Source organism: Sprattus sprattus, assembly GCF_963457725.1.
Source record: "Sprattus sprattus genome assembly, chromosome: 14".
Taxonomy (NCBI): Eukaryota; Metazoa; Chordata; class Actinopteri; order Clupeiformes; family Clupeidae; genus Sprattus; species Sprattus sprattus.
In genome coordinates this window covers 23,756,063-23,781,380 of record NC_137912.1, presented here as the reverse complement: position 1 = coordinate 23,781,380, position 25,318 = coordinate 23,756,063, and the positions used below count along the sequence as shown (strand labels likewise).

At 39.8% G+C, this 25,318-nt stretch overlaps 3 protein-coding genes across 3 annotated transcripts; 2 read left to right on the top strand and 1 right to left on the bottom strand.

Moving 5' to 3' along the window:
* Positions 1-12,656: 12,656 nt before the first annotated feature.
* On the top strand, positions 12,657-13,851 carry avpr2l (arginine vasopressin receptor 2, like; the record flags this gene model as incomplete). Its single annotated transcript, XM_080851731.1, has 2 exons — positions 12,657-13,506; positions 13,772-13,851. 2 exons carry the CDS (start codon positions 12,657-12,659, stop codon positions 13,849-13,851), a joined length of 930 nt encoding a protein of 309 aa, XP_080707857.1.
* Positions 13,852-17,948: 4,097 nt separating this feature from the next.
* LOC308375421 (THAP domain-containing protein 5-like) lies at positions 17,949-19,828 on the bottom strand (the record flags this gene model as incomplete). The annotated part of the gene is made up of 3 exons (XM_080851567.1): positions 19,722-19,828; positions 19,210-19,396; positions 17,949-18,827 (listed from the first exon to the last, which is right to left on the bottom strand). Exons 1-3 carry the CDS (start codon positions 19,802-19,804, stop codon positions 17,949-17,951), a joined length of 1,149 nt encoding a protein of 382 aa, XP_080707693.1. The 5' UTR covers positions 19,805-19,828.
* Positions 19,829-20,045: 217 nt separating this feature from the next.
* Positions 20,046-22,741, top strand: dnajb9b (DnaJ heat shock protein family (Hsp40) member B9b). The gene is made up of 3 exons (XM_080851096.1): positions 20,046-20,078; positions 20,476-20,707; positions 20,963-22,741. Exons 2-3 carry the CDS (start codon positions 20,491-20,493, stop codon positions 21,382-21,384), a joined length of 639 nt encoding a protein of 212 aa, XP_080707222.1. The 5' UTR covers positions 20,046-20,078; positions 20,476-20,490; the 3' UTR covers positions 21,385-22,741.
* The last annotated feature ends 2,577 nt before the right edge of the window (positions 22,742-25,318 follow it).

Sequence of the window (25,318 nt, the reverse complement as noted above, 5' to 3'; positions counted from 1 at the left end):
CGATACGTGGGTAAACAATCAAAGAGAAAGCGTCTTGGTAAACAACCCTACTGAGGAAAAATGAAGATGAAATTCCTTCATCACCCCCCTGTCACTCCAAATGAAGTGTCTGAGACCAATCAAAGACGATTAAAATAAATTACCCTATGCATTCTGAGTGTGCCTCTAAATTTAGACTTGCCACTTCCCCACCGCCTCATAAACAAACAATCATGCTGTTACGCTTTGTGTGCAGTGAAGCCGTTACAAATCCCACAGCCTCGTCTGAGTATTTCTGAGGCCATTCAGGTATCCGTGTCGATCACAATTGCCACAGATTAACAATGCAGTCTGTTTTATCCTGCAGAAAAGACATGGGGGGGGGGGGGGGGTTGTGCCACAGCCAGGCTTCTTTCAGGTGATTGACAGAGTGATTTACCCCAGAAGCCTCTTTCTAGCTTAAAGATTTATATAAAGGCATCCTGCTGGGCAGCCCTTTCAGCGCCCACGTCTCCTGGTGCTTAGGGGTGTGACCTTTCTTGAGTTACACTCTAAAAGCCAACTGATCAACACACGCCACTGTTATTCAGGACACATTTAAGGACTTTGCAGAGTGTGCAGCTTTTTTTGATGCATGCCAGTTTACCTTCTCTCTATTTCAGTGCCATTCAGTAAGTGGACACGGGAGACTGTGAGACCTTTGCCTTCACCTTTTGCTTATGTTAAAATTCAAAAGGCGAATAGTGATTGTAAGATACTGTATGCATTACCATCACTATCTGCGATCAGACTGACTGACACTTCAGGTGGAGAGAGGGAGACACAGACAGACAGGCAGACAGACAAGAGAGCGCAAAGAGTAAAACCTAAAGATGACTCACTGTTAAGTCAAGTGAGGTATGCTAGATGCAGAGTGTTATTTGCAGAACATGAAAGACAGAAACCTGAGGTGAAAGCCACCAAGAAGCCTTTCATTGTCCCACTGTTCTGTCCTACTGTTTGTTCTTGCTACACCACATCACGAGTTCTGCATTATGAACAGTTGCTGTTAAGCCATTCTACGCCGGGTTCCCTTTCGCTGCTTCTCAAGCTCTTTTCACGATATAAACACTACAAGTCTACAAAGAGAGGCAGTTTTATAGAACATGGTCATATATGTCAGCATAATGATACTGTTGTATAATTATGGAATTTGACTGTTGTGAAAAATGACTTGGAAGATCATTAATCCTGTACATTTTTGAATAGCCTGGTGCATGTCCAGACTCACACTGAGAATAAAGATCTGTGCTGCATCATGTGAGTATACCCAGACTTCAAAGTAAAATTGTAAGACTCACTGAAGAGGAACACACCACGGCATATGGAGAAGTGACATAAACCATAAAGAAATGCAGAGGTGTACCACAGCAGGCGTATCCTAGATATAGAGCTCACTCCGAAGTCAAAGTCTCTCAAGTGACATGTTAATATTCATCATCTTACAGATGTTCTGATTCAAAGGTGTAACAAGCATGCAATAGGTGCATACACTGTATTTGAAGTATGAGTCCTTGCTGTATATTTTCTGTGAAATGGACCCCAAGGAGTTCTTTGTCAACATATTTTTAATATTGATCCAAGAACCACATGAGTCGGATTCATTTAGATTCACAAAGGGTTAGAGCAATTTACAGCTTAACATGCATAACTTGTCATCTAAAGATTAAAAACCCACTTATATGTTTTCATATTTACATATATATTCACATCCTGTGGGTACGGGTGCACTTGAAAAATTAGCATGTGAGATTTTTTTCTTTCTTTTCTTTGATTTCCCTGTCCGTAACCTCTCAGCCCTCATCAATTGACCGTACGTGAGCTGAGATTCAATGCCTCTACACACTCATGGACTCACGTAGTGAAAAATGTAGGCTCATTTGATCCTGCTGTTTCTCATTTGACCTCACTCCTCAGTAACCTGTGCACACTGCACCTCTGACAATCAGCGCACCCCTGGGGAGTGAGAGGTGGTAGATGTTGGACTGCAAGATGAGTAGAGATGTTGGAATGAAAGAGGAGTAGAGATGTTGGACTGATGTGAAACAGAAAGTCTTACCTGCTTTGTACAGTGGTATAATGTTTATGCACTATGTCTATGTGTTTATGTGTGCATGTGAATCAATTTGTTGTTGTTGTTGAGTAATTATATGGCCTTTTTAGGTTTACGTTTGAGCATTTTAACAATTACTTAATGTAGAACAAAGCCTTTAAAACTCTTGATAGACTTCTTGTGGATCTATTAATCAGTCCCCCCAGAATTTTGCTGCCCTTTTTTTATGATAGTAGCGGTCTAAAATTCCTGTTTTAGTTGTGTTTTTTAGTTGTTTGTTTCAATGAAATTGCGGGAGCAATTTTAACTGCGCGAGCAAATGAAAGTTGCGATAAAATGTTGCAAATTTCCCCCTGTTAGTAATTTTGTTGAAAAATAAGTAGTTAATAAAGAAACATTCATTAAAGAACAAAACCATTGAGAAATGGTCCTCTAAATAACCTTACCACCATGCCAAACAAAAGATTACCAGGACTACAAAAATGTAGCAAAATAGGCTTTGATTATCCACCGACCGGAGATCAGGGGAGGCAGAGCCTCGACTGTCATCATGACAAGTAAAAAAAAATACAAAATAATGATAAAAAAAAAAGTAATACTAATATTTCTCTACAAAATCATTAAATATGCGCATGTCCTGTTCAAAAAGACAGGAGACAGCGAGACGGTCCACTCATTCGCTTACATTACATTGATACAAAAGGTCCACCAGTAAGACTGAATAAAATGTTATGAATGTCTCAGCCTGCACCTATCAAAAAAAAAAAACAGCCTGTGTCACTGTGATCTGTGTCTCGTCGTCTGACGTCCTGACTGTGTTTCTGCCGTTCTCATTCTATGCATATCAATCTGCTTTGCTATCCTTGTTGATTTGTTTTATCCGTATAGGGGTTTATGTTGTTCAATTTCATACATTAATAATACAGTTATTGGTTGCTACGCAACACCTGGAACACATTGAGTCCTGAGAAGACATGTTTTCTATTTACAACTACCATTTCTTATCATTTACAAAGTGTACTAACCTCGACTGTTCGGTCATGCCGGGAAATATCAAACTCAGTGCAATATTTCCCGGCATGACCTCACTCTTGGTTAGTAAGTAGTTATTAGTGAGGTCATGCCGGCGATTATAACCTAACTATCAAGATTCTTAATTATATGATGACAAACTTTTTTTGGTACTCTACGGAGATCATAAACCCTTGAATATAAAAACGACTCGGTGAAATCAGTTGAGAAATGTAAACGCTATATTGCTTTTTATCCAGAAAAGCCGCAGCTCCACTGTTAACATGCATTTGTTTACAGGCCAGTCTTCACCCCCCAAGATGGTGCCGACGTTGACACGCGATCCAAGGGCCAATGGGACGTCGCATGTATCTCTTTGGGTGAGAAGGGCATTTCGAAGCTGGCATGACTACTTATCAGCCAATCAGAAGGCTTGTACTGTCGTTGCCATATAATAATTGGATTTATTGCTTTCTTCATTATTCACAGCAAAATATATAATTTTTGTATTACATTTAATAGATTTATTTCCAGACTCTATGTAAAAAGGGCCACGGACACCTTGCAGAAAATAATACAAATTGAAGCCAGATCTATTTCTGAATTTTCGGTTTCTGTTTTTATGTAAACACTTTGTAATCCACCAGTGAATGTGATCAAACCATTAACTTTTAACCTTAATAAAGCTTAATAGGATATCGACCATTACATTTACTGCTCAGTACACTGTAAACCCAAATAGTTCTACGAACTTATTAACATTATGTATTCAGTATTTAAAACCTGGTATTTAGTTGACCCAACTTTAAATGTATCAGTTTTCTGAGCAAACGAAGATGTTTTAATTGTATTGGAATGTATTTGTTTGAGTAAACATTACTTGATAACTCATATTTGTTTAGTATCTGACGTCATCAACTCGTTGGGAACTCCATTGCAGGGATCTTGTGATGAGAGACGGAGACAGCAGACTTAAGGTAGAGGAGTCGTTTAGTAATCGAGAGGTTGGAAGGTTGCTAGTTCGATTCCCCACTCCTCCTTACTAAGTGTAGTGTGAACCCCTAAACTGCTCCTGATCTATAAATGCAAAACTCCCTGTAAATCGCTTGGGATAAAAGCGTCTGCTAAATCACAGATGTAAATGTAAATGTACATCTGGCAACACTGGGAAGGCTGTCAACGAATGACAGTTCTCTCTACAGTAAGAGCTTGCGCAAGAAGTCGGAACATAAGGGGATACCCTTTCAAAAACTAGTTTGTGAAAGACCAAGAGAAACACAAATATCGGACGAGGCAAAATCCTGGACAATTCTGGAATAATATGAGTTCAGAGAACTTAAAAATTATGAAAATGATAACAAAATAAATCAGAATAGCCGATGTATAATTTTTAAGTTAAGTTTACCTAAAAAAAAACAATATATGTACTCAAATTTTATTATGTAATCGGTTACATCAAAAGTTTTAAGTACTCTGAACTTGTTAAGGTTTACAGTGTAGTTCTCAATTTAAAGCAGCATTAAGTTGTTCTGTTCCAAAACCTGCAAGCTACCTACCTAAAAGACATGCATAAACTTTGCAAACACCACCAAAAGCCCAGTTGGCACTGATAGAAGCTTGCCAACACAAAACGTTTGTATTCTGGCAGTATAGCTGGCAATGTTGTGAAAGCTTTCCTTGTGTTTTTGCAGGGTGTACCAGCCCGGAACACAGAACTACATAGTGAAGTATCAAAATGAATTTTGAGGATGGTACCAAAACTAGTTGCCTAAAAAAATCATACCTCAAAAATTGTCAAAGTGTTGCATAGTGTTGCGTAAAATGGATATTAAGTGTTAACTGTGATCACAGTTCCTTGGTATTAAGATACCTTATCCACCTTCCAGTATCGACCTTGATATTAAGTTACCTATGTTATCCACCTTACAGTATGTACCTTGATATTAAGTTACCTATAAAGCTTCCATGCATCTTGGGAGACATGTTTTACATTTCATGGGATAATTTACCTGGGCCTCGTTTCCCGAACGCGCACTTAGCCTAGAAAGCACTTGAAATCGTTCGTAAGAGGAATCCTGACGGGTTGCAGACGGGTTTCCCGACGCGGCACTTAGCTTAAGTGTATCTTCGTTCGAAGAATTCTACGTGTGGTCAGGACCAGTAGTAACTTCACACTTAGCGATGCAATCCACCAGGGGCGTCGTTCGCCCTATTATAGAAGAGATCCAAAGGATGTTTCTGTATATAGCACATCATGAGAATGTCATTGTTTCACCTGCCTATTCCCATCAAAATAGAAATAAAGAATATTGAGTATTTGAAAATAAAGATTAGGCTATACAAAACTAGTGCAGTGCCCATAGGAATTATGCATTCTGTAGTGTTAGCAGACATAGAGCTGGGCCTCGTTTCCCGATAACGACGTATCTTAACGGCCTACGTGGATTTTCGCGACATCGTAGACTAAGTAACACTTTCTATTTACGTGCGTTTCCCAACCATCAACTTAAAGTCAGGTGCACGAGCGCAACGTGCACGAGTTCTTAAGTATCTCTTAGGAGCTGTTTACGTCACGTTAACCTGTTTACGTTAATTGCTGTGAAATTAGCTAGCCTATGCGTGCATCGGACGTGCACTGTGCACTGAATTCGGGGCGGGGATAGTAACGCCATCTCCAGCAGAGTATTTAAACTGTGTTCCCATTGTAAGGACATTTATTACGATCTGTCTGAGAGTGGGCTGTCAAAGCTAGCATCATCGAAGTCATACAGTACAGTTTGGAGTGCAAATATGTCTTGCCATTACACTACCCAACAGCTCTACGTGTGCTAACACTACAGAATGCATAATTCCTACGGGCACTGCACTAGTTTTGTATAGCCTAATCTTTATTTTCAAATACTCAATATTCTTTATTTCTATTTTGATGGGAATAGGCAGGTGAAACAATGACATTCTCATGATGTGCTATACACAGAAACATCCTTTGGATTTCTTCTATAATAGGGCGAACGACGCCCCTGGTGGATTGCATCGCTAAGTGTGAAGTTACTACTGGTCCTGACCACACGTAGAATTCTTCTCAACGAAAGATACACTTAAGCTAAGTGCCGCGTCGTGAAACCCGTCTGCAACGTAGGATTCCTCTTACGAACGATTTCAAGTGCTTTTTAGGCTAAGTGCGCGTTCGGGAAACGAGGCCCTGTTGGGTAGTGTAATGGCAAGACATATTTGCACTCCACATAGGTACAGGTTACACTGAAGTATTATTGTGATGCATGTTTCCTTTTCATTAAGAAATGTGTTAATGGTAGCCTTTTTAGAGAGTTACCAACAAATAAAGTTTGAGATTATGTAGTGGATGCAGTTGAATATAGATGTCAACGTTGCTGTCTAAACTATAAACTAAATGTCATAAAGAAAGAAATTATTTAAAATGAAGTTATGGTTGAAATAGGATCACTTCTTTATTGTAAGGGTAAGTGTAGGGTAAGAATGGTCATGCAGTTGGACTCAAATGTAGGTTAATTTTATTGAATGTATGTAGCCTACTGTACTGTATGACTTCGATGATGCTAGCTTTGACAGCCTACTCTCAGACAGATCGTAATAAATGTCCTTACAATGGGAACACAGTTTAAATACTCTGCTGGAGATGGCGTTACTATCCCCGCCCCGAATTCAGTGCACGTTCGATGCACGCATAGGCTAGCTAATTTCACAGCAATTAACGTAAACAGGTTAACGTGACGTAAACAGCTCCTAAGAGATACTTAAGAACTCGTGCACGTTGCGCTCGTGCACCTGACTTTAAGTTGATGGTTGGGAAACGCACGTAAATAGAAAGTGTTACTTAGTCTACGATGTCGCGAAAATCCACGTAGGCCGTTAAAATCCGTCGTTATCGGGAAACGAGGCCCTGAATATTACAACTAGAAGGTATAGCATTTATGACAGTATATTTCAGTGACACTTATTATTAGTATTGTTATTATTATTATTGTTATTATTATTATTATTATTAATAATATTGTTATAATAATAGTACTAGTAGTTATGGTTATAAGTTCCATTGGGGGAAAACTGTGGATAAACTGTAAACATAAACAAACAGCTCATTAACAAAGTGAACTAGAAAATGCATTTCCTGAAGGAAATATCAGTGCATGAAATGCAAAAGTTAAGAAAGAACGAATAAAAGAAAAGTGAAAGAAGGAAGGAAGAAAGGAAAGAACAGTAAAAGAAGGAAAGAAGAGTTGAAGAAGGAAAGAAGAAAGGAAAGAAGAGTGAAGAAAGAAAGAAGAGTGGAAGAAGGGAAGAAGAAAGGAAAGAAGAGTGAAGAAAGGAAATTAGAGTGGAAGAAGGAAAGAAGAGTGGAAGAAGGAAAGAAGAAAAGAAAAAGGTAAGAAGAGTGGAAGAAGGGAAGAAGAAAGGAAAGAAGAGTGGAAGAAGGAAAGAAGAAAGTAAAGAAGAGTAGAAAGAAGGAAAGAAGAAAGGAAAGAAGAGAGGAAGAAACAAAGTAAGGAAAGAAGAGTGAACAAGAGTGGCTCTGGATAAAGACAGTAAAGAGAGAGTGAAAATATTGAAAGAAGGAGAAAAAAAGAGTGAAGCAGAGAGATGGAGTGTGAGAGAAAGTAGAGTGAGAGTGATAGAGAGAAAAAAAAGTAGAGTATGGAAGGTGTCTATTAATATTCCTAGTTATACAGTTGAATGGAGAGGTACAGAGAGAAGAGGACCCTTGGAGGCTTGCCGCAGGTGTCAGTGAAGCACAGGTGCAAGCCAGTTTAATTACCCTATTATGATGTCATAATGGCCCAATGTAAGTCAATGGAAAAATTTAGATTCGTTTTTCTTTAATAACTTAAAAAGTATAAAGTTTAGAAAAGTGAAAAATACATAGCATAAGTGTCCTTTACAAGACCTACGCGACAAAGTTTGAATGAAGTTTCTACGTTTAGCGGTTCGGGCTGAATTAATCGCAGAAAAAGGTAACAAGAATAAGAAGAAGAAGAAGCCTAGGAACTAGAAAATGCATTTCCTGAAGGAAATACCAGTGCATGAAATGCAAAAGTTAGGAAAGGAAGAAGAAAAGAAAGAAGAGTGAAAGAAGGAAAGAAGAAAGGAAAGAAGAGTGAAGAAAGGAGAGAAGAGAGGATGAAGGAAAGAAGAGTGAAAGAAGGAAAGAAGAAAAGAAAGAAGAGTGAAGAAAGGAAAGAGGAGTGGAAGAAGAAAAGAAAGAAGAGTCAAGAAAGGAAAGAAGAGTGAAAGAAGGAAATAATAGTTGAAGGAAAGAAGAAAAGGAAAGAAGAGTGAAAGAAGGAAAGAAGAAAGGAGAGTGAAGGAAAGAAAAGTGAAAGAAGGAAAGAAGAGTGGAAGAAGGAAAGAAGAGTGAAAGAGAAAAAGAGTGAAAATATTGAAAAAAGGAGATAAAAATGGAGTGAAGAAGAGAGATTGAGTGTGAGAGAAAGTAGACTGAGAGGGATAGAGAGAAAGATGGAGAGATGGAGAGAAAAAAAGTAGAGAATGGAAGGTGTCTTAATGTTCCTATCACTGTAAAAAAAAAAAAAAAGTTGGGTGAACTCAAAATTTTAAGGCAACAAACTTCAGTAAAATTTTAAGGCAACAAACTTCAGTAAAATTTTAAGTTTTGCTTTTGAGTTTGCTCAACTCTGAATTCTGATTTTGGTCAACTCAAGAGTAAGTTCTACTAACTCATAATTTTACATTGTAATAACATTTAATCCTTACTTGTGCCAACTCTCCCCTAAATTGTACTTACTTATTATTTAACATTGTAATAACATTTAATCCTTACTTGTGCTAACTCTCCCCTAAATTGTACTTACTTATTATTTAACATTGTAATAACTTTTAATCCTTACTTCTGCTAACTCTCCCCTAAATTGTACTAACTTATTATTTAACGTTGTAATAACTTTGAATCCTCACTTCAGCTAACTGTCCTGTAAATTGTAGTAATTTATAATTTTACATTGTAATGAGTTCTTATACAGAATTCACTTTAAATGGGTTTAGTTAGTATAGCAGAATAATTTAAGAGGAATTTAAAATCGCACACTGCAATAGTTTATAATGTAACTCAACTTTATAATTTATAACCAGGAACTTCTAATCAAATGTATAGATAATTACAGACGCAACATATACATTCAAAACATTTGTTTTATTTATACTGTATCAAATCCCTTCCAAAAGGGGCAAGTAAATGCAAACTATCGAGACCATGTAACATGTTTCAGAAAAACCAACCAAAAAAAAAATGTTTCAGAAAAAACTAAACAAAATAAGATGCAAAATAAATGTAAAGTGGGAGATCGAGATACACAACAGTTGATTAATTAACATGGAGTTGGATGGACAGAAGGGAACAATTCCAGATCCAAGTAAATGTAAAGTGGGAGATCGAGAATACACAACAGTTGATTAATTAACATGGTGTTGGATGGACAGAAGGGAACAATTCCAGATCCAACACTTTACTTCACTGAAGAAGTTTGTTTTTTAGGGATCTGACCGTTGCAGAGAGGTCCGACCCCAGTTCCATTATGACCTTTTGGACAGTTTCAAAGGTGTATTTCAAATCCTTTGGGTAACTAAGGTTTAATGTATAGATCAGTCCAACAAGGTAGGCAAATGCAGTTGGCAGGTAAGGGAGATCTTGGAGGACAATCTCTTCTTCCAACACAAGAGCAACATTCCTGACACTTTTAGAGACTGCTCTGCTATCATCCTCCAACACAGTGAGGATACCCACAATGAGGCCTTTCGTCTGTCCCTCTTCTGGGTCAGTGTCCTTGTGTTGACAGACAGAAAACACCAAAACATGAATTGCAAGACATTAGTAATTAAAATACTGTGAATCAGAATAAGCTCTTAATCTAAAATAACTCAAAATATTGTATAAACATTTTTTTTCCAAATAGAATTAATTATGAGTTTGACATATTAACTATTTCCATCCCATACACCACAATCAAAAATGTAACCCTCATACACACATCATATGACATCAATTAGGCTACATCAAGTCAAGGGCAGGACAGTGAAACTACAGAAGACACTCTGGACATGGTTAGGGAACCAGGAGGACAGAGAGGTTATGGTTGAAGACAACGTTAAATACAGCACTATAAATACAGTATAATAACATATTTACAATTTCTATTCATAGCCACTCACAGTTCCTGAAGAGCTTCTCCTGATTCTCACGGAGATACAAGGGAAGGCCCTTTAAAGCTGCAGTTTGTCTATGTGCAGTGATGTCAGATGTCTGAAACAAGAGTTGCATGAAACATTACAAGATGTAATTGACATATAAGAAGTAGAGTAAACATGCAGGCAGCTGTCCTTTTCAATATCCAAAATGATTGCTACGATTAAGATTGCTCACTGTGAAGGTATATCCACTGGAGGTGCTTTTTGTGTCACTGACAGGCTCATATCATTATCAGTGTCTGACAACATTATGAAAAGGCTCCCCACAGAGCAATGTCTTTTTGTTTTTAAGATTACAATACCCTTTGTTTAACAAGAAAAAGCCGCTATCACCTCGATTTGAAAACTGAATCAAAAACGTCTAAAAATGACCCATATATTCCACAATTCACACTACATGGACAAAGATGTAAACAGTGTTGTTGGACTGATCATTAACTTCACTGGAGCAATTCCAAGAACGCGATTGGATAACAACGACAAAACGTCACGATTATCGGACCCAAAGTGTAGCTGCCCTCTCCATTTGCCTCGGGAATAAAGTTATCGATAACGACTTAATAAGCAATAACTGCAAGTGGCAACAATTTTTGTCTAAACGTGAATACAAACGTAGAACATATTTACAAAAACATGGCTTCTCCATATGCAGGGAACGTTAAAATGCACGAAATCGCACCTCGGCCCACCACCTATTAGGGGAAGCCAAGCTTTAAAGAAATCGCCACTGGTCGTAAGTGTGAACTAGCCAGGTAACAAACTACACACGATGGCAGACAATGCTAATATTTGTATGATGTACGCAAAAAATGAGCTCCCCCTCTTTGAAAGATCAGCAGCTGCCACTGGTGGGGCAGGCAGAACCGAGCAGCAACCTGTCGCTGGCCCCGCTCTCTCTCTGTCCCTACTAAACCAGCCTGCTCACCTGCTACCTGGAGCAGAGACGGAGCATGACTACCACTGTGTAGTAACACTACACTTCTGAAAGATGGCATAAAATGTCAGCTAATGTTGCAACCACAATTTTGAGTTAGCATTAATACCATAATGTCTTTTTTGTATCTGTAACAAGCTGGCAAACACGAATTAAAGCAGCACAACGGATCAATCGCTATACGCTAGCTATATGCTATCAGCTAAAACTGACGAAATCTCTTGAAATGTGCTGACTTTGACATTATTACAAACTAGTTATTCAACAACTGTCCTTACACAGTCAAGCAAGTGCAACACAAGACAAAGCAAGATGGCAAATAAGCTTACTAGTTCAGCAGACAGTGGAAAGTTGGGCGACAAAACTACAAAACGAAGTTATGTGCCTATAGACCCTGCATAGCAATGGCGCGGATGCAATTCTCCATATTAAGAGTCATTGTAGCGCCCCAATTTTTTTCAAGCTGTTATTTTTAGGTTAAACTGATTATCCTAACCCTAATCATGACGTATAATTGTTGCATTGTGTTACTTTAACACAATACCAACAGTCAGAAGATAACATGCCTGTCCTGTTTGAATAGGTTGCCTGACTGATGCTAGCTTTCTCTAATGACTGAAAAGCTTTGTGTAAATGTCTAGGTCGCTTTCTCCATTAAACGACGTACAACATAGGCCTACCGCACAACACAACTCAGAATAAAATTCGCGCATCATTTTAATTTAATTAAAGGTTGATTTAAAACGTACCTGTTTGGACTCCAGCAAGAGGCAGCAGCACAGCCAGAATGAGACTTCAATTGTAAAGTGCCAACGGACAGTTGGCTATTTGGCGCAGCTGTCAGTAAAGCACAGGTGCAAGCCAGTTTAAAGACCCTATTATGACGTCATAATGGCCCAATGTAAGTCAATGGGAAAATTTCGATTCGTTTTTATTTAATATCTTAAAAAGTATAAAGTTTAGAAAAGTGAAAAATACATAGCATAAGTGTCGTTTACAAGACCTACGCGACAACGTTTGAATGGAGTTTCTACGTTAAGCGGTTCGGGCTGAATTAATCGCAGAAAAAGGTAACAAGAATAAGAAGAAGAAGAAGAAGAAGAAGAAGAAGAAGAAGAAGAAGCCTAGGAATAACAATACAGGGCATTTCATGCACTGTAATAACAATACAGGGCATTTCATGCACTGTAATAACCACCTGCTGTGGCAAAGCAATGAGTTGATAGACCCAAAAAATGCGTCTGTGGTTAGAGTGGAGGCAAGACTCATTACCGTCGTGTATGTGCGCAATCGCATGTCCCCACCGCAGTGTTGGAATAATTGAACCTCATCTCATGTTTAAGACCATGCTGAACACAACAAGATTGACTTCGATTATTTCAGCGTCTCTTACCTGCCGTGAAAATGGCTCGTAGATTAAATGTCACCTTCAACCGCAATTCATCTTCACCAGAAGAAATTGGAGAAGATGAAAATGAAGGCTATTTTGCGCTTGTAAAAGCTGGGATTTTGGGAATGATTTTTGTGCTTGCAGCTTGTGGAAATTTCTTTCTGTTACACACGCTTTGGAAGAAGCGCAAAAGAAACACCAGGACACAATTGTTTCTTTTCCACCTGTGCCTCGCTGACTTGGTGGTCGCCTTTTTCCAAGTTCTTCCTCAGCTATCCATGGAGATTACGCATGGATTTAAAGGCTCGGATTCGTTGTGCAGAATTGTAAAATACCTCCAAGTTTTCGGGATGTTCGCTTCAACATATATGATAGTTGCAATGACGATAGATAGGTACCACGCCGTATGTAGACCCATGGTGTCGTTTTTTAAAGGCTCATTTAGGAGGTATGTGGCTATAGGCACAGCGTGGCTCATTTCATTAGCATTCAGCACCCCGCAACTCTTCATATTTTCTCTTCAAAGGGTCGAAGAAAACTTATACGACTGTTGGGCAACCTTCGTTGAGCCGTGGGGACAAAGAATATACATCACCTGGATCACTCTGTCGGTGTTTCTTTTTCCTGCAATCATCCTGCTGTTCTGTCAGTTAAGAATATGCACAGTGATATATTTCAACATGAAGAGGAAAACCTTACAGGGTGCGACCGGAGATGGACGCTCTTGTTCCAGAGGGGTTTCGAGTGCAATGCTGAAGACGGTCAAAATGACGTTTGTGATCATCTTAGCATACTCGATATGCTGGACTCCATTCTTCGTGGTCCAGTTGTGGTCAGCTTGGAGCCCAAGCGCACCAACTCAGGGTTGGTGCTGAGATTACCTGATGCCTTCACTGTACCTTCAAAAACATTGCAATGCATACACAGTAGTTACCTGCCATTTTTCAAGCATAACTAAACTTTCACAGAAAAACATCCTAATGTGCAAATTAATTAGATTATTGGTCAATGGGCTATTGTCCTCACCAGTCCCTCCTCAAAAAGGAGATACATTCTGACATAAACTGATTTTAATTTTAATTGGCTGGCTATGATATTTTGACGTAAATGTTCTCTTCTGTCCTGACAGGTCCAGTGTTTGTCATCATCATGTTGCTGGCCAGTCTCAACAGCTGCACAAACCCTTGGATCTACCAGTACTACAGCTGAGCTCTTGGGGGATGTGACATGCTGGAGAGTGGTTAAAAATATTTGATATTCAAGTCGTGAAATCCATCACTGGACCATTTTGGACAGATTGCAATCATGGTCGTCACAAAATGAGTCCTGCTGTTTCAGTCACTTAAAGAAAAGGACACATTCCCTGCACCAATTACAGATGGATACCCTTGTTCAAAACATACCCATGGACTCTCAAACTCTCTTGGACTGGTCTGTTCACTGGCACTCTGTACCTACATGCAACACCACAGGAGCCAATCAAGGCAAACCTCCTCACGCTCCCACACACGGTTCCTGTGGTCAGTAGTCCAGCGCCCACCAAGTCATGTGACCTCAATGTGAATTTTGCTCTTTTCTTCTAATGTCTAACGCAATCGTTCTCTGTTTTCTTCTAATGTCTTATGTAACCTTTCTGTCTTGATGCATTCAGTCAAGCACCTTGGGCTCGTGCTCTGTTCTTTTTCCAATTTTTGCAGAAAAGGTTTTTGATATTAAGCTGTTACTGGTGTTGCTAATGTAACCGTTGTTGTTGACACTACCTGTAATGCTGTATACTGACGCGCAGTAATGTTTCAATGTTTTCTGGACTGTAAATAAAAGTTTAAAGTATATTACTTGAGATCCTTACTAGCTAAAATTATCCCCACTCATGTTTGTGTTTTTTTGAGAGTTTGATTTATCATCAATACAATTCAAAGGCATCTTACTGCTACAGTATACCTTGTCCACACAATCAAATCATCTTTAAAATAAGAGACGGTATTGGAAAGGAATGAAACTAAACCACGTAACAAATAACAAGAACAAGATTCATTTTGTGCATATTCTCAACTCTTAACTTGCAGTGGCATTTTGTGACATTTTCAGGTATCAGGTTTTTGCACCAAGCCCCCCTTGATTAGAAATGCACCTTCCCTGCGGAGCCCTCTCCACACATGTGCCTGGCCCGCATGTGATTGAAGGTCAAAACTCCCCTTTAGCTACAACATAACTTATGTAGGCTATTATGGGATGACAATCATTACAAATCCCCTCTGTAACTGCAACATAGCCCATGTAGATTATTATGGGATGACAATATTTACAAAACCCCTCTACAGCTACAACATAGCCCATGTAGATTCATTATGTAATGGCCATGTATACAAAATGAATGCACCCCTCTAGTTAATGTGTTGACATCTGTGCTAAGGTGCAAGGTTCTTTAGTAATGGCGAAGGAGTAACCAAATTAACTCTGAAGATGCAACAGTAGAGGTTCAATGCTGCATTTATTAGCACGATCTCCGGAGGTCCTTCATCCAGACCATGGTGATTAATACCAGCGAATGTTCACACTCCTCCGTGTAGAGATGCTTTTCCCCACTGATCCACAAGTCTGAAGATTTACATTTTCCTGGGCTCTGCTAGCCTGCACAGTAATCACAGTCATTACCTTCAAGTATGATAGCAACCAAATTGAAGTTGGTTGATTTATCATTGAGGGACAAGATACTTCATACAGACTATTCCCTGTGAGCCTTCAGATAATTAGAACTGCTGTGGTTTCCATAGAGATTGTGGAAAGCTTTGTAGACCTTTCCTTAGGAATGGTTCCTTTCCCCCTCATTTCTATTCTCTCAGCCAGAATGTGATTCAGTCATATGATCTATGAGGGGTAGTAGCACTTATACTTCAAAACAGAATGTCACAATGAAAAGAAACAACCACTGTGGTGGGTGTCCACCTGTGAATCTGAGCAATACTGTTTTGAATTAAAAACCTCAAATTAATGCTATAAGAGATTTCTCACAGATTGCTTTGACAACCAAAGCTCCCCTATTATGGTTACCAAAATCTCATCAACCATTAGCAGTGCAGTTTACCAGTCAAGTAGAAAGCTGAACAAAGTCCGGAAGGCAAACGAATGAAACTGGGCTGACCTTCCAACACATTCACTGGAGGAAAAACCTGCCTGAGAAACTGCTTATGCCAGCTCATGACTCTTCCATTTTTTTATGTCCAGCAAATTACACTTTTGTTTTCTTTCTCTCTCGTCTGAGCAAATCCATTTAGCAATTAGTCGCTCTTTAAGCAAGCTTTTCCTTAAATAAAAAATACATCTTTTTCTTCTTCTGTCTTTGAGCCAGCAATGTAATTGCACCGCAAAGAAGCTTCAGCCTCTTACCGAAAGTACCACATGCAGATAGGAACACACACACGCGGAGTACATCCAGACACATAAAGGCACACACAGACATAGAGACAGACACAAACACACACACACACACACACACACACACACACACACACACACACACACACACACACACACACACACACACACACACACACACAGCACTGCAAGAGAGATAAACATGGCATATGAAAGGAACTGTAAAACCAGCAGAAAGGCCAGGCTCTGAACAACCCTGAAGAAACATCCTCCCTGGGTATGGTGCTGCCACAGTCCAAAGCCTGGGGCAGCTGCTGTGCAGGATAGTGCTCGGAAATAGGATTAAACATACACACATTTAGTGAGGGAGAACAGCATCCTGGTAACAGCACCATGGGTGCCGTAGGGGAGAAAGACAAATCCGGGGTGCCAGGATAAACCACTGGGCGCTTTAAAAGCCTCAACATAACATAATATTCATGCAGTAAATTAATCACTTTGTTTTAACCAGAACATATCCTTACAAAACCGGACACAGAGACAAAATATAGCAAAATATAACAGATTTATTATCTGTTTTTTTTTTCTTCTTTTTAAAAATTACAACACAGGGACAAGTGCAGAGTTGTGTAGGAGGGCATGGCCGGACGGTCTGAAAGAAGGCAGATTATAATTGTGTTCAAGTGTTTCCGTAATTTTCCTTTACAGTGCCACAAAGCAGTGTGCTTGGAAGTGATGCCTGACGTATCCTGTGTCGTCTTATCTGATAGAAATCAAAAACCAGACACACAAAAAACAAAAATAAAATACTCATTACAAATGTTGAATAACAGTAAAAGCTGATTATTCACTTTTACAGTGATCCAGTAGGATATGTATTAAGCTTACATGTGGGCCTTTAAGTTTTAGGTTCCAAGTCTGTTTGAGAAATACATACTTGAACAGGATGACAGCATGATATTGATTGTCGCTTTTGATCAATATGGTGTGTCCTCATAAAAGAACCTTTTAATGGACTATCAGGATTTGTTTTAATGTTTTGGAAAGCATGAGCAGCAATGAGCCTGATTGGTATAAGGTTTGTGTGTTCTCATAGCATGACCATCCAATGAACCCTCAAGGCTTTTCTTCTATACCGTAGGACAGAAGGATTGTCTTAAATTGTTATATATTGTTTTCTGATAAGGCAGAAGAAGCCTCCCATGGAGATAAAAGGTTATTTTTGTTAATGTAGTTTTTTCCCACATAAATGAGCAAAGAAGCGCATGACTGTGACCTTAAGTTTTTGCCAGAGTATCTGTACTTCATGATGCTCACATCATCCCATTTCAAAAACAAACGGTGGCGGTTTTCTGAAACAAATATTAAATGTTTTTTTCTTCTCCCTGTCAACTGTTTTTTTCCCCAGTTTAAGCACAGATAAACAATTATCTGTTTTAAAACTATTTAAATCACGTTTGTGCTGGGAAAAAAAAACTTGCTCTTTAAATCTTCACATTTCCAGTTCTCATTATGAAGTTACTTAATTATTCTATGCAGAAAATATTTAAAACCGTCTCGAACTCACTATGCAAGATAAATAACAATAATAAATATCATTATTTGCCTGCCTCAGCACCATGTATTTTTTGTATTTTGTGTTATTCCTTATTTGTAATAGACAATATCTTATATTGTCTTGTGAGGTCTAACATGTGCTTAGTTTCTGTTCTGTGGAATTATGTCAATGGTGGGAAATCATTTTAAACTTCAATACCAGAACAGGATGATTAGATGCCCATAAAAACCTCTGAAACTGGACTTTAAGTGCATTTTTTCTGTAAACTGCCAATGGTACTAAAGTCATGGCCTCAAGGGCGCTACTGATGGGAGGGTGCTGACATGTAAGATAAAAACACATTTGAACTCCGCAAAAGAAAACAAAAACCAAACTAGAGGGGACTACTGCGAAACACAGTAGTGAAATAATCCTCCAGCACCTTCTGTTTCTCCTCGCACACAATGTTCTGTTTCCTGAGCTGGGCAACCTGGGCCTCGGTAGCTTGGACCTTCTCCAGGGTGGCCTCCTCCCGCTGGTCTAGCTCGGTGATCTTGGCGTGGAGGGCTGCGATGCGGCTCCACAGCTGCTCCTTGTCCATGTCCTGCCGCGAGTAGGAGTGCTCGCAGAGGCAGGCGTGTTCACCCTCCACCTCGGCCTCGTTGGGGCGGCCCTCACCCTTTGTCTCTCTGGGTGCGTCCAAAAGCGCCCCTTCCTGCTCGTCCTCCAACTTTAAACACACAACGGGGGTGATGGCAACGCTCAGACTGGGTCCAGTTCGTAACGAATCCGCTACCATGTCTGCTCCGGCTGTGGAATCTGTTAAAGGCACGGCTGGTTGGCAGGGCAAAACTGACACAGCTGGACGGACACAGAGGGACTCTCGTGTTTGACTCTCCTTCACCTGAGCGTCTGGATCCACCAGCAGCCCACCTGGGCTGTCACTGCTGGACATGCACACCGCTGAGGGGTCATCAGTCTGTGTGAGGTTGAGCCCTAACTTAGACTTCCCTTCCTCCTGTGCACAAACAGGGGTCTCCAGCTTCAGGTGTCCCATGAGGAGGACAGAGAAGACTTGGCCATCTCCAGCGCTTACCTCTGCAGTTAGGCTGGGGATACTGCTATTGTTGTTGTTGTTGTTTAAGTCATTGTCTTTGAGGATGAGAGTTTTTTTTCTTGGTGGGGACCAGGACCTTATGAGCTGGACGTTTGAGCTGCATATTCTCCCTTTGATCTTGGAGTTCTTCTTGTTGTGGATTCTACCGCTTTCATCCTACAGATTAGATACAGGAATGATCCATAAACGACATAAGAGGTCAGACTGGTCATGACTCTGGTCATCATTATAAAATAAACAATGATTATTGTTACTGTACAGTGTAATGTGTCATTATTGTTTTGAAAGCAGACAGATGAACAAACTTGATCAGACATATTTTTTCTCTGGCTTGATTACTCGTGGATGCTTGCTCACATTCAGTCCAAATGAATTATTTCTTAATAATGTTTTTCACTAATTACCATTGGAGGAAGAGAATACATGGTATTTATGTTTGCCCTATGTATGTGTGGCAGGGAAAAAGTTTATACAGTAATTACAAAGAAACCAGACGTACACTTACATAAATAAAAGAATGAAAAAGATGACAACTTACATCGCAAATGTACGGGAAGATTGTCGGAATTGCTGTGTGCTTGAGGTATCGAATTCCCCAGCGAAGATCAAAAGAATCTTCAGTGAAATGCTCACTGCACAAGTACTGGTGCCGACTAGGTGTCCACTCCTGGCGTTTCATGTTGTCAACCCATTTTTGAAGCCTAGCCTGGTCTCGTAACGGGAACCTTTATGGCAAAAGTATACAGAATGTATAACATAGCAATAGAAAGAGCAGATACCACAAACACAGGAGCCTCAGCTAAAGTGAGTTGCCTAGACAATCGACTGGAGTAAGTCTTTGTTAGCATCCTAGCCATCGTTACAGATTTTTTTTTCAGTTTTAGCTAGTTATGCTACGTGCACCGTCAAATGTATGTGTAACCGAAGGTGATGTGTAACCCATGTTGCATACTTTTCTAAATAACAAATGACACTTGATGATTGCAACCATGCTTTAGTTTGAAAGCAGTTTTAGAATGACATACGAGGAGTTGCCAAATGAAAACTCACGGATAAAAACTAATCCTTTTGTTGTCTTTAGAGAGTACCCCTCCTCGGTTTTTGCAGAGTTTCACTGCACAATACCGGGGCATTTTGACTTAATTAGCTAAATAGTTTTAGTAAACAAAGCCAGGAACATTGTGCTGGCTGAAACGAAACTGATGTTCCGGGTGACGAAACAGGACGTGACGTTTTAAAAGTCCTACATGTGTTTGCAACCTGGACCAATCAAAGTACGTTTAGTCAGTTTTACCAGGAGTTGGCCAATGGCGTTGAGATTCGTGGGGTTAAGTCAGAGAGGGGTAACAGAAGACGATCAGCTGGTGTTGGCACTTGCTGGCTGCGGGGAATTGCTCTGAACGTTTGGTAAGTTACCAGGATTGGGTTTACTTTTTATCTGCAAAACTCTGACTGCATTTAAGTAGCCCACATTTTAAAATATACTTACTTGATTACACATCAAACAGAGATGGTTTACTTCTGTTTAAACGTCGCGATTGGCGGTTGTTTTTGTGGTCTGTCTCCCTTAGTGTAGGTGGTTAAGCCTTTGTGAAATTAGTTAGAATTCACTTTTTTCGAGTTCATTGTTATAATTAATTGTCGCGAGATTCCTATTTAAAACTGACATCGTTTTGCCATTCAGTATACTAGTTAATTTTAACACAAATGTGGCAATGTAGGCCAGCTGCGTCTTGCTGACGGTGGTCATTTGTTGACAGCTGACAGTTCGCCAACTGCTATTTAAACTTCCGTCTTTTTACAGGTTTTGACCACAGCCATGGCAACGGCCCAGTCAGTGTTGACACTAGCGCTTTGCATTTTGATGATCACAGAGATGATCCTGGCTGAAAAGGACTTCTATGAGATTCTTGGTGTGCCTAAGGACGCAAATGAGCGACAGATCAAAAAGGCTTTCCACAAGCTGGCCATGAGGTTCCACCCAGACAGGAACAAGAGTCCCAATGCAGAAGCAAAGTTCAGAGAAATAGCTGAAGGTGGGTTAATGATAGGTTGACATAGCAGCTTGTTACATCAGCGTTGCTGCTTGTCTTTTTACATCTCAGTACATTTTACGGTGTAGGGTTTATATATTGTATATATATATATTTTATTTAAGAGTACAAGGCAGAAAAAATACACTTCAACATGTCAGGACATTGTAGTCTGCCTTTTACAATGCAATGGAAATATACTAACCTTTTGGAGAAATCATTAGAAGTGACCTCTTTTGCCTGTTCTCTTCTCCCCAGCATATGAAACATTATCTGACGACAAGAGGAGGCAACAGTACGATCAGATGGGACCGCGAGCGTCGTTTGAAGGCATGAGGGATAGGGGTGGCCGCCAGCCGTTCAGCTTCAATTTCGACGACATGTTCAGAGACTATGACGCCTTCGGTCAAAACCAGCACTTTCAGCACTCCCACCAGAAGAGGAACTTCGAAAACCACTTCCAGAACCACCAGAGGGAGGCCCAGAGCCGTCACAAACGGCACTTCCAGAACTCTTTTGGGGAAGGCGTCTTCGACGACATCTTTGAGAACATGGACAGGATGTTTTCATTCGACATGCCTAGGGCGGACGACGGGTTTCACCGGTCCACAAAACAGCACTGCAGAACTGTGACTCAGAGAAGGGGTAACATGGTGACCACGTATACTGACTGCTCCTAAGGCCTCTTGAGACTGTCAAGGACCTGACCCGGTTTTGGTGCAGAACTATCTGCATGTTTTTAAGAGATCAGGGTCAGGTCTGTCCCACGGTCTGTTGCCAACTTGTACCTTATGTGTTGGCACACAGCAGTAGAGCTGTTGAGTGCTAGCTCTAAGCCTTTGTATGACTAAATCTGTTTAATTTAATTATTTAGTTTTGGGTATTTAATTATTGCTCGTTGAGGAAAAAAGTATGTCTGCTAATATCATGTCAACGTTGAATGTCACTGCAGGAGAGAAGTACACCACAGTGCATTGAATTCTGGGTAATTTGTCATTTTGACCACAATCCCGAGTTATTTTAACGTGGGCAAAATGTGAAACAGACTGTAAAAGCACCTCTGTGTTCCTCACAGGCTAGTTGTCTCCAATGGTATTGTACAGTCTGACTGGCATGTTTTCAACTTCTTCATTATTTTACCAAAGGTGTCCGAGGCCTATTAAACCCTGCACAAAGGAAGAGGATTATAAGCATGGGACAGACTACACACTTAAGGGCCATGAGCATTACCAGCGAGGATCTCCATGGGGCAAAAAGCATTTCTAATTGAATTTTGTGTTGCCTAACTCTGTCCCAAACACACACACAAAATGCATCCTCCTCTTCTGCCTCTGTTGAAGGGAAAGCCAAATGTTGTGCATTAACTACCACATGCCTTCATAGCAATTTAGTTTTTTTACAGGTGACTAGTTTTGAAACTAGATGTCAATTTTCATGAACTTCATCTAACTAGTGACTATTACATCTTATCAAATGTAATTTGTCATATTAGATGTTATTGGAGTTACGTGACAATGTCACATCAAAACCCAATCCAAACGATACGTATGTTTTCACCTGTTTTCAAATCTCTTTAGACATTCAACGTCCATTGAAACTTATGGTACCAAGCAATATAATACAAATGTCTACTTTTGAAATTGTTTTGTAACTGTGTGTAGCAAGGGAGCGCTCAAGTTCTGTTTTACAACCATGCAGCGGTTTCCTCCATGGGCCTCTTTCAACCTGCCCTATGACCTTACCAACTGTTACCTCTTTGCAAGCTCACCGGAGCTCCAGCTTGACAATCATGTGCAATATCTGTCGCTAGCACTTTGAAGCATTCTCATTATGTTATTGTTCATGTTGTCTATTCTCTCAATGTGTTCTTGCCTCTTCGGTTGCGTTTGCTGCCTATTTTTAAAACTATGTGAACCGGCACTTCTTGTGCTTCCATCATTTGGTGATAATCTCCAAATTACACGATAAGCTTTCATGTTTTCAGAACATTTGGTGATTAATCTCCAAATTGCACAATAAGATTTCATGTTTTTAAAACTTTACGAACTGAAGGATGACTTTGGATGGTTTTATCTGAAGTGCATGATTAAAGATGTTTGGCATTTAATTCATTCACAGTCTCTTTGTGTTTGTGTTGCTATGACGAGCATGGCTGTCTGTGTGGACTGTGACAAGATATGTCTGAATATTACATCATAAGACCTCCACTGAAACTCCCTTGTGTAAGTGTGGTGATTGCTTGCTGTTACATGGATTGGAGTCATTATGAATGGTACACTGTCTTATGAAGAAGTATGAAACTGCACAGGTGATAAGAGGAAGGAGGAGAACACCTGGAATCACGGGGATGACGTAGGCTTCTCACCTTTGGGAACAGTACCGCTGTGGCCCGATTAAGGTAAGGTGAGATTCTGACCAAGTTCTGGCAACAATTTCTAAAACCGTAGTAACACAACACAGTTTCTCAGAGATGCCGTTCTTAATCCACCGTTGAATTATAAGGTACAGTCGGCATTGATGACTAATTGCATTTCTCCATAAACAAAATTCTCTTCTGCTAAAGAGAGTGCAGCCAAAGAAATTATATTATCGATGCAAGCTTATTGAGATGAGTATAATAATTCAGTTCTTCTAAGAGTTATATGTTCAGGTTTTGACTACAACTTGTACAACATTTTAAAGTATGTAATGTAGACAATAATGTTATACAACCCCCTCTCCCATGTTAGTGAAACAGCTTTCTCGGATCACCTTTATCCATTTAGGCAACATTCTGTCCATAGTAAGTGCAGTTAGGATGACATTTTAGTATTTAAATTACTAAAGTAATTAAACCCATAGCCTTAGTGCTGTTAACCATGCTCCACCACTTGAGCCACTGAGCCAAGACCTAGTCTTAAACGATGAATATGGTAATAATGTCCAACCAGGTGATGTTATGGCTGGTTTTGTCATGCTGCCAGGGGAGTATTTTAGTATTTTTTGTTTGCTGTCACCTCCCAGCGTTATGTGTTGGCACACATTTCCCTGTTGTACGCACTGTGTTTAGAGGCATTGCCCCACATCTGATACAGCCATGAACCTATCATCCCTTGCTGGTCCTCTGGCATAATCAACACTTGATAGTTGATTATTTTGAAGCCACAAAGGACTGCAATGATACATCATAATGTTTCCCAATGTTCATTAACTTTCCCTGTCCATTGTGTACATCTGTAGGCTTTGTTTGAATATCTATCTTTCCACTAAAAGATATTTGTAGCTTCACAAACACCACCTTAAATGATACAAATCACATGTCCTCTGCAATTGTCAGGCCTGTCACTGACATAACTTGTCACTTGCTCAGAGATTAACCACTTGCTGTTCATACCTGTAGGTGCTAGGCATGGCACGAGTAGTACATTACATGGGGGGGGGGGGGGGGACGTCTTGCATAAATTAAAAGACTATGCGACTAAGAATTTGTTGGTCTCAGCACAAAGAGCAGAGCATACAAATGATGATATTGTATGAATATACTGTATCTCTTGGTCTTACCTTATGCGATGTTGAAGTATGGACAATACACAAGATATTTTAACATTAGTTCTACAGTAGCCAAGGATAGAAAATTCAACAAAGTGTTCAACGTGAGTGTTCTTATTGTGTTTACAAATAGCTGTTTTTTTGTATATTTGTTGTAGCCTGCCACCATTAGTAAGCCCAGCCAACTATTAAAAAAATAGAAATTATTAATTTGTGCTTGTATCTATTTTTTAACAACATTAATTCGTTTCGCCACATTAGTGTAGTAGCCTAGTTTATTATATGCCAGACTTGATGTTTGAGCCATCCTTGAGAAATCCGTACTCAACAAACAAAAAATAGCTGAACATTTATCACAACTGCAGTCTGTTTTATAAAGAACGTCCAAACAACTCATTTCTGCTGTCACCATCTTTCCTCTGGTTCACCAGGGCTCTAAGTGAACACTGAGTCGGTAGTGAGAGGCAGTGTTAAACTTGACCACGTGATTAACAAGGACTCAATGTTAATGTAGAAACTTGAGAATTGATGTAGAGAGGGTTGATTACTCGAATTCTTGAGTACTCCGTGTAACCCCTACTGTGTACACCAGGTGTCTCAAAGTACCAGCCCACAGGTCACATCCAGCCCGCAAGACCGTTCTATGTGGTCCCTTGTTTGTTTTAGATTTCTGATGAGATTTGGCCCGCATATCCTTTTTTAGGCTCATTTTTTTTCCATTAGCTTAGAGAACACTATGTTAGCTTTGGGACTACAGTTGCATAAACCAACGCTGCTCTGGGTCTGCCTACCAAAACAATCCAAAGAGTAAACCGTTAACGTTAGGCAACCAATAAAGCTATTCCTTGCCATCGCCTTCAGCTAGTTAGCTGGCACTGCAAATGTCAGCAAACACCTCCCTTTCCAAAGCAAAATGGTTGACCAGGAGCATTGGCAGTTTCAAGAAAAGTGGATTTACAACTTTTTTCATTGTGTATAATGGGGTCACATCCTTTCGATTTGCTAGGAGAAAATAGCCATCCTTAGCCTCCAAGATTTAAAGCGTCAGTACACCACCAAATACCCAGGTGATTATGATCGGCCCGA